The sequence below is a fragment of the Anoplolepis gracilipes genome, chromosome 14 (genome assembly GCF_047496725.1).
Source record: "Anoplolepis gracilipes chromosome 14, ASM4749672v1, whole genome shotgun sequence".
In the NCBI taxonomy this organism is placed as follows: Eukaryota; Metazoa; Arthropoda; class Insecta; order Hymenoptera; family Formicidae; genus Anoplolepis; species Anoplolepis gracilipes.
This window is the reverse complement of record NC_132983.1, coordinates 1567301-1577557: the sequence shown is the minus strand read 5'-3', so window position 1 is coordinate 1577557 and position 10257 is coordinate 1567301. Positions and strand designations below refer to the sequence as shown.

General features: G+C 29.1%; 1 protein-coding gene and 1 long non-coding RNA gene across 3 annotated transcripts; both read left to right on the top strand.

Moving 5' to 3' along the window:
- The first annotated feature begins 1155 nt into the window (after window positions 1-1155).
- Window positions 1156-3133, top strand: LOC140673524 (uncharacterized). The gene is made up of 3 exons (XR_012048068.1): window positions 1156-1300; window positions 1397-1611; window positions 1702-3133. It is a non-coding gene; the product is annotated as an uncharacterized lncRNA (long non-coding RNA).
- A 1624-nt stretch (window positions 3134-4757) lies between these two features.
- On the top strand, window positions 4758-10028 carry LOC140673538 (regucalcin-like). Of its 2 annotated transcripts, none has more exons than XM_072906521.1 (6): window positions 4758-4905; window positions 7836-7999; window positions 8093-8302; window positions 8384-8596; window positions 8746-8858; window positions 9220-10028. In XM_072906521.1, exons 1-6 carry the CDS (start codon window positions 4841-4843, stop codon window positions 9487-9489), a joined length of 1035 nt encoding a protein of 344 aa, XP_072762622.1. In that variant the 5' UTR covers window positions 4758-4840; the 3' UTR covers window positions 9490-10028. The 2 variants fall into 2 exon arrangements, with proteins under 2 accessions (XP_072762622.1, XP_072762623.1); XM_072906522.1 differs by lacking the exon at window positions 4758-4905 and adding an exon at window positions 7016-7228.
- The last annotated feature ends 229 nt before the right edge of the window (window positions 10029-10257 follow it).

The window sequence follows — 10257 nt, the reverse complement described above, 5'->3', positions numbered from 1 at the left end:
TTGATATTTTTTATTATGACATAAAAATTATGTAAATACATAAAATAAATACATAGAATAACTAAAGTGTTATTTTTAATTAATAAAGGGAACGTCTGTATATATAATCATAGCTTTGTAATTGAATAATATATACAATATATATTTTTTAAATTGTTTATACAAGTTTGATAAATCAATGGAATTGTAAATGTGAAATAATGAAATTTATAGGCTTCTCTGAAAAAATTATAAACTATCATAGAAACAAAAAAGGCAATATGTATTATAAAAATACCTCATGTTGAAATGTATAACAAAAAGATAAATTTTTGAAGTACCATAATCACACTCTCAGCATCATTATTTCGATGTTATTGCTTTTTTAAAAATACTAGAACACAAGCGCGCTCTATTCATTGTACATATACGCTATAAATTTGAATATACAGGGTGTCCGGTCGCGACCGCCCCATAGCTCAAGGGCAGATCAAGCTGAACATAAAAGTCCTCTACCATTTTGCGATTTTCGCAAGAATTATTAAACTATTAATTAAAAACACTCAGCGAACGATATTACATATATATATATATATAAAGTGTCAGGTAATAATCGCACCACCTCTCTGGGCTGATAGAGCAAGTGAAACTGAACATAAGAGTCCTCTATCATTTTGCGATTTTCGTAATAATTATTAAAATATTAATTAAAAACGCTCAGCATATGCTGAGTGTTACATACAGCGCGCGCTCACACGCTGTTAGCGGTTTAGTTATATATAGAAGTCTGTGAGATCAGCCGGACACGGTGTGATCGGAAGAATCGGAATGCCCGAAATTTACAGACCGTCGAAGGATTTTCGCGCAAGGAACCAGGGCTGTATTGAGTCGCATCCCCAAGAGGCGTCCCGCGGACTTTCTTTGGCGAAGAAGTTGGCGTGTCACGACTGGCTATTATCATCGACGATGGATCCTAATAATATTTCCGATCGAGATAGAAGATTCCGACCTTAGCAAAAAGGCCTTGGAAGGAATTTCGACAGATTTGGCGTGTCGTAATCGGGGATGCGTATACTGTCGATACTTTCTTGAGCGCGCGGCTCGCCAGCGAGACGGCGTGTCGCTATATAATTGGCCATAATTACGCACCCCATGTGCGCAGGATTGATCGGGCTATCGATCCGGGATAGAAGGATCCGTGTTTGTCAGTCTGGTGCGAGGCGAATCCTAGAGATCCCATCTGGGACACATTTGTCACCAATTAAAGAAGCGTCACCTCTTAAACTGCTTAGCAGAAAAACGGCTGATATTGTGGATACATGTAGGTTTTGTGAACTTTTATATGATGCAAACAATATAATTTAGAAAGTTGAAAATTTAAATTAAAATTATTTATACAAATATATTATTATTATAGCATCTCAAATAGCTCTTGTCGATTTTGAGCTGGAGCTTATGAACAGCGAAGTGGATTGCGAAGGAGAAATAGAAAGTGATGGATACGTTTGTTTTGTATCGAAAGAGCAATCGGGTGATATTTACAGATGATGTAACTCATAAATCACTGCCTATGGATTGTACCATTCGTGACATCTTACCTGAAAAAATTGATACATCCATACAGACTGAAAGGTAATAATATGAAATACAATTATTTTTTGATATATATTTAGTTTACAGTTAATTTAATCACACTCTTTCTTTTTTCTGTTACTTAAATAGTAATCTGTCTCTCGACACGCCAAAAAAGACTTTACGAGAGAGAATGCACATATTGGAGGAAGAATATTTACAGCTTCAAGAATTTACGACTTTAAAGAAGCAATTATTTATTGAAGATCATTATTCCGAAATGAAAAATAAACTTGCAAAACTCTCAACGTTAGAAAAGCAAGTGGAAACTAATACATTTGATAAGCAAAGCTATGAATTTGTAATATCTGAATTGCGTAAAAAATTAACTGCTGCCGAATTGCGTTATATTTCGGCAGAGGATAAATGGAATATGCAAGCAGCAGAATTACAAAGGATACTTACTGACCTAGAAAAGAAAATTGCACAATTCTCTGCACAAGAAATAGAGACGCAAAACATTCCAAAATTACAAAAACAGATAGAGGAGCTTACAGCCGAAAAAAAAACGGGTACGAACATGTTGCTTCCGATTTACGAAAAAAGCTTAAAGAATCTGAGCAACGCAGTATTATACTGGAAGACAAATTAGCGGTCCAGAATGTAGGATTAGAAAAATCATTTGGACAATCTTCGTCACAAAATGAAACAAACATATGTGAACCTGATAGTCTAGATAAAGAATATATTATTTCTGAATTGCAAGAAAAATTGAAAGAAGCCGAGTTACATAATAACTCAATAAAGATGGAATTAAATACACAACAGGTCGAAGCACAGAAAACCATCGACGAGCAAAAGAAATGTATCGACGATTTGGAAAAAAAATGATAATGAAATTAATCATTTAAAAAGTCACATAAACGACTTGCAGGATATCATTCAAGATATATACAGAAAGAAAATGCATATTTGAAAGAACAAGCATCAATAAAAATGATATTGGATCACGACATGAGCAATGATGATTCTTCAAAAGTTATGAAGGATTTATCAACTACTATCTCCTTAGACGATAGTGCTAAATTATCGTAAAAAAACTTAAGAATTAGAAATAAAACATGCCGTGGAAAGTTTAAAGGGAGATATAGAAAAGTTAGAAGAAACTATTTATCTGTTAACAACAGAGAATAGTGATTTAACGAATAAATTGTCAGCAGAGAAGGAGTGTACCGAGATATCAATTATTCAATTTCAACAGACGATTGACGAACTTTATGCGCGAAACTCGAAGATAATGAAGGAAAAACTTGAGTTACAGAATAATTTGACAATTCTCAACGAACAGATGGAAACCTTACGTTCGAGGATATCTGAAGTGAACTCAAACGAAGAACAAATAATTCTCAAGTACGAAGAACAAATTAGCAAGTGTGCTTACAGTAAAAAATACAGAATTATTATCTAACGTCACAGATACAATGAAAGCGCTTGGAACGTTAAAAGAGAGTAAATCACTTTTGTACAAACACGATTGTATGTACAAGGATGAACTAACTGATCTTAAGACAAAATATAAATATTTGACAACTGACAGTGAGAACAATGAACTTTTAACTGATGTAATGGATAAAATCGAAGAGAATGATGGATTAAAAGAAGAATGTGTTATTTTAAAAAATAACTCATTCTTCTTTCAATCCATCATTCTCTTCGATTTTATCCATTACATCAGTTAAAAGTTCATTGTTCGAAGAGAATGATGGATTAAAAGAAGAATGAGTTATTTTAAAAAATAACACATTCTTCTTTTAATCCATCATTCTCTTCGATTTTATCCATTACATCAATTAAAAGTTCATTGTTCGAAGAGAATGATGGATTAAAAGAAGAATGAGTTATTTTAAAAAATAACACATTCTTCTTTTAATCCATCATTCTCTTCGATTTTATCCATTACATCAATTAAAAGTTCATTGTTCGAAGAGAATGATGGATTAAAAGAAGAATGTGTTATTTTAAAAAATAACTCATTCTTCTTTTAATTCATCATTCTCTTCGATTTTATCCATTACATCAGTTAAAAGTTCATTATTCTCACTGTCAGTTGTCAAATATTTATATTTTACCTTAAGATCAGTTAATTCATCCTTGTACATACAATCGTGTCTAATATCATTTTTTGTTAATGCGTGTTCTTTCAAATATGCATTTTCTTTCTGTATATCTTGAATGATAACCTGCAAGTCGTTTATGTGACTTTTTAAATGAATAATTTCATTATCATTTTTTTTCAAATCCTCGATACATTTCTTTTGCTCGTTGATGGTTTTTTGTGCTTCGACTTGTTTTACATTTAAAATTTAATTAACTATATATAAAAAGACTATGCATTTTATGTTCAAGATTATCTCAAGATGCCGTTCAATTGTTTCATTGATTGAATGACAGCTTAAGATCATTTAAAACTTTAAGACAATTTTCAATCTAAAAACTATAATATAAATACGAGCCCTTGAAAAATTCTTTAAATTTATGTTTAAAAATCTTGATTTTCTTTTTTAATAAATTATATAAAAACAACTTTTAATTCCTTTAGTTTATAATTATTTACTCAGCTAGTTGTTTAAATTTTATTACTTTACTTATGAATAATAAGCGTTTTATTGTATTTAATCATCATTTTATTATTTACAGTACAAATATTTTTTTACCTTTAGCAAGAAAATCTTTGCCTTGACGGTAATTTTTTACTGTTACACTAAATCCCATAAGGCCAACGGTATTTAATATTATCTCGTTGGTGATATTATACCTATGTACAGAGTAAAACATCATTTGCAAAAGTGTTTACTTCTAAAATTAACGACGAAAGATTAAGTATTCTGATACGTTCTTTACTGTACGATAAATCATGATAACGATAATTATACCACAACTTTTTATTATCAAAGATTGTTATCATAGGTAATATCGATCGCGTTAAAAACTGTCCCACATTTTCGTGCGCCATTAAATTACAGAATTTAATGTCGCAAATTATAGTTAGAAAGCCGGGGTAAAATTACTTGTGACAATAAATTTACATCAATTGATGCTATCTAACATCGAAATGTGTTTACTCTTAAAATATGAACCTCCTTTCGCAGGTTTTGATCGAATCGGTGAAGGGACATTCCTATATATATATGTAAGCCAGTGCGTTTAAGTTTCATTCATTCACAGTCTGTTCTGAAAGAGAGAACATTTTACTTTCGAATTAAATAGCGACAGAAATATATAGAGCGTCATGAGAAGAGCAATTTGCAAATACGTGTCCTTGACGTGGATTCTTATCATTCTAGTATGTGGTGGGTAAGTGAAAGGAACCTCTATAAATCGATGCAGTTTTAATAAAAAAAATCGGTATACGCAATAACGCGCCGCGTGTGTAAAATGTAATATTCGTTAAATATTAAATATAATATTTAATGTTAAAATAAATAAGAACCAAAGTATTTTAACATTAACATTTTTTGATTAAACGCTATAAATAATATACAATAGTGCTATTGTGTACGTTTGTGTTTATGTATAAGTATAGTAACAAAATGCAAAAATTGTACTAGATAAAAATGTGTTGTTAGAAAAAGTAGCAACCGAGAGAGAATTGTCTTATCAAAAGTGTTTACTCTAGATTAATAGCTATACATAAAAATATCAATAGCAGAAGATTACATTCACTATAATGAGATAAAATTTAATTGCTCTATATCTCCTATGACTGATAATTAGAGAGAAAAAAATAGACTAATGATCGGTTAAACTTAAATTAGAAAGATTAAATCAAATCACTAGAAATTACTATATAACTTATTGACAACAAGGTGATAAACATTATTATAAAAATATAAAAACATTTTTATCGTGTGTCGCAAATAGATTCTAGAAAAAAACCTACATTACTCTGACATTTACAATCTGCAAATCATTACTTGATATTGAAAAAATCTTGTTGAAAGTTTGTAATTTTCCACTGAATAGTTCTACATTTATGCCAGAATTTTTACAAACCTTGTTATTACCTGATAGAGAGTGAAAGATAAAGCAGGAATGATTCAGATAATCTCTCTTTGCGTGTCTTCTATTTCTTCTGCCTGAAACACCGCTATTTATATCCAATATTCCATCTCAGAAATGTTAATTTTTCACACATATATATACTAATCATAATATTTGATGTCCATTGTTCATATATAATATCTGTCTGCACAATATCTATCAATATGTAAATTTAATATTTTTAATGTCACTGCTACATATATTATTATAAGAAACATCTTAAAGTAATTTGCATCTGATGTAAAAAAAGCGTCATGTTTTTTAAATGTTGTAATATCGAAATAATATTCTTTAAAGAAAAAAAAATTAAATTATTATATACAATAAAACGCGGTATTATTATATTGTATTATGTGCATTACATGCAATTCTTTTTGCGCGATATTTTTATTTATTTTAATTTTCTAAAATCTTTGGAGAAAATATTTCATATTACGAATTTCGCACAATTTATCTAATCGATATATATTTCAAAATGTGTTTTCTGATGAAAAATATCTCATAATTTTCTAGAAAATTTTAGGAATTTCTCATAATTTCAATTTATAAAAAATTCTAAAAAAGAATTAAATTTATTCATGTTTTTGATTACTTTTTAGAAAATTATAGAGTAAGAAATCTCACAGAATATTTTACATTTATACATATAAACAATTCTTACAAAATTTATTTAGGATAAAAATATGAAATATCTCCATATTATTCAATATTTATATAATAATATTTACTATAATGAATATTAATAATATTTATATGAAAAATTTTAATGTTTTATTTAACAGAATATTTTTGAAAAATCTATTTATCAGATTTTATATTTTGTAATTCATTAATATTTCTTATTTATTTTTAAATATATTTAACGATACAAATTAAAACAAGTATTAGTCTATCTTATTTATTTTCTACTGGATCTCGAATAAAAATAAATAAGACATGTATTGACTTCCGAATTAACACTTTATTTTATCTCTTGTTTCCAAAGAAAAATAAAGACAATATGATACCTCTTGCATTTTTTGTATTGCTAAAATGCATTTAAACGCAAGAAAATAAATAAAGCTGATAAATCGAGACTTTCTTAGATTATGAATATATTTCAAATATTTTCAGATTTACTGATCTGAAAAAATACGAGAAATAATGTGAATTTATAAATAAATAAATTCATAAATTTTCATAATCCTTTTCTGAATATTTTTAAAAAGTACGCCAAAAGAGTTTGGAAATTTAAAGCAACATCGATAATGTAATCATCGATAACCTTTCGCTTTAAAATAATACCGGCTTAATCATATTGTGTATAGCTTTATCAGCGTACATTAAATAGACGCGTGTGTGATTTTTGCCGTGCAGTATCGTCGCTGTCATAATAATCGGCGCTTTATTCGAGCAATAACAGCAATTATTCCCCTTCCACACCGCGTGAGACTTGAAATAATTTATCAGTTGTGTGTTTCAAACACTCGCTCGCCTGCGTCCACTCGCGACTGGTTACTTCCTCTGGCTGACAGTCTTTGATTTTCGATTCTTTTCGCAACCGGTTTCTCAAACGGACTGACACAATAATGGCAACGTAAAGTCATATTTTACATAACTCATCGCTTTAACAGATTCGTGTTTTCTGCATTTTTTTTTCTGTGAAAAAAAAGGAAGCAAGAAGAAATAAAAGTGTAAAATGCAAAATGTGCATGCGGCGCGAAATATTGGCACAGATTTATTCAGCTGCGCTTTCTCGCATTTTTTTCTTTTTTTTTTTTCGTTTGAAATGTATATCGTTTTTAACATGTCAATCAAAATCACCCTATAAGCGCATAATATTGTATAATATTTAAGATATATTTTTAGAAGATATAATATTCTAAGAATATACCTTAAATATTACATAATATTATGCGTTTAGAGGGCACTAGTCTTTCGTTTAGATTGATATCATGTTCCATCTTGTTTATATCAATGCTATACAATAAAAATATTTTCATCAATTTGAGTGACTAAGGATATTATAAATTGAATTGCTAATTAAATCTAAACGAGAAACAATTATGAGATAATAATGAGTGTGAAAATCAGGAATGTCATTATAAACATAAAGCATAAAGTATAAAACGCATCTTCATAAGCTACAAGTGTAAAAAAATAACTTTTAATGTACAATGAAATGTGTCATTATTTATTTATAGCCAAGGTCATCGTGTGACAGTAGAGAAAGTGACGGATTCTTATGGTCTTTCTGAAGGCCCTCACTGGGACCATCGGATTCAAAAGTTGTATTTTGTTGACATATATAATCAGTATATACGTAGACTGGACCCTGCAACAGGTGTTGTAACCAGTGCCTATGTAGGTAAGACTATACTTTTTTTTTGTAAATATCCCTTTAAATCACTGTATTTATAATATCAGATAATAATAGATTTTTAAAATAATATTTCTTCAGAACATGGCCCTGTTGGAGTTGCTGTACCTGTGGATGATACGACCGATAAATTTGTAGCAGGTTCTGGAAAAGATATTGTTCTTGTCACCTGGAATGGAGATGAAAATGAAGATAATGCAACATTCAAAGTGCTGACTTCTATCGAACCTTCTTCTTCTGACACAAGAATCAATGATGGAAAAGTAGATTCATCTGGAAGACTCTGGCTTGGTAAATTGAAAAAACTATGAATAAAAATGTATTTTTTAATGCAATAAATATTGATTATATAATCAATTACATTTCCAACAGGTACTATGGCGAATGAAGTTAATGGGCAGGTAGCTCATAAAATGGGATCATTATATTGCATTAATGATACATTTCAATCTGAAAAGATAGTAACTCCTGTTTCAGTAAGCAATGGATTAGCATGGAATATCGAGGACAATACTTTTTATTATATTGATTCATTTACGTATCAGGTTGAAGCATACGATTATAATCCTAATAATGGGTCAATATGTAAGAGACTTGATAATATGTACAAATATAAATAATATGTAACCAAAAATTAAAATAATTATGAAAAATATAAAATATATTACATAAATATATAAAATATAAATAGATAATAATTTCAAGGACTATGTATTTTATTTCTATGTTTTTAGCTAATAAGAGAATTGTGTTTGACTTGAAAAAAGCTAATTTGGAAGGATTACCTGATGGAATGGCCATAGATACTGATGGCAATCTCTGGATAGCAGTGTATGGAGGATCTCAAGTAAGTATATATGTAGTCATAAATTTCAATGCAATGAGAGACTTTTTTTTCTTGATATTATTACGTAACTTTTTGTAAACTCTGTAAATTTTTTGACAAAAACAAATGATAATTATTACCACTTTTTTTTTAAGGGATATTATATGCGACAAAGTTGTGTAGTTATTAAATGTTCCTTTGAATATCTGAAACATTTCCTTGTAAAATTAATATTTTTCAAGCCTCTTAGAACTCCTTGATATTCGCTTAATACATATAATATATATGTATAAATAAATAAATAAATAGATTTAGCAACTAATCAAATACATATATGAATTTACTGAAGATTATCTAGTAACTGTAAAAATGTTTTATCTAGGTCATCCATGTAAATCCAAAAACACAACAATTGTTGAGAAAAGTTAAGATTCCAGCTGCCAATGTAACCAGTGTTGCCTTTGGTGGTCCACTTCTCGATATTTTGTATGTGACTACATCGAGCCATGGTTTAACTGCACAAGAGCGAAAGGAGAGTCCCCATGCTGGTGCCCTGTTTGCAATAAAGGGCTTGGGAGTTCGTGGAATTCTTGCAAATTCATTTGCGATGAACGGAGTAAAGGATTCATCAGAGGAGAAAAATATAGATTAATGAAGACAGGTTTTGCTTCGCATGAAAATTTACACTCTTTTGCTTGTATTTTTAAATTCTGTATGTTAAATAAAAACGTTCGAGTATTGCTTCTGTAAAAAATACTTTTTCATATCTTCTTATTTTAAAGGAAATTGTGTAACAAGTCTCGTCCAGAGTATGCAATTATTAATTATTAGAAGCTATTATCTTATCATGATTATCCTAGAATATAAAACGTGTGTATTATTTAAAAAGTTGGCAAACGCTGTGAAACGGAGAGACATTGATAATTCTTAATTTCGGATGTTCCTTTAATACTAGAGAGGAGTTACAAATTTTAGAAAACATTTAGGTCTATTGAAGCTAATTACATTCGATTGTTATGTAAATGTGTAGAAGAAAGTCCTATTGTTATCAAATGTACGCGGTAGAAAAATAATATCTCTTTATCCAAAAATGCTCTAGTCAAATTATTGAGAAAGTAATACGTTTTTTGTTGTTATCTAAACATTTTATGATCTATACGATAAGTAAATAAATATATAAAGAAACTAAAATTGCGTCATTTTTAATTAATAAATATATGTCTATATGTAATTGTAACTTTGTAATTAAAGGTTTTGTTTTTAAACTTTTTATAGTTTAATATATCAATAGAATTGTAAATGTGAAATAACGAAATGTATGCACCTTTTTGTGGAAATTGTAATCTAATCATAAAAATAAAAAGATATGTTTAAATTTGTTTCTTTCGAAATTATGTAAGTTAATTTTTGATAAATAAGC

Bases quoted from the DNA above. Each gene is read 5' to 3' on its own strand.
- LOC140673538 (XM_072906521.1), top strand. From the start codon at position 4,841: ATGAGAAGAGCAATTTGCAAATACGTGTCCTTGACGTGGATTCTTATC. The intron at 4,906-7,835 runs GTAAGTGAAAGG...ATTTATTTATAG, and splicing joins ATCATTCTAGTATGTGGTGG to CCAAGGTCATCGTGTGACAG. The intron at 8,000-8,092 runs GTAAGACTATAC...ATATTTCTTCAG, and splicing joins TGTAACCAGTGCCTATGTAG to AACATGGCCCTGTTGGAGTT.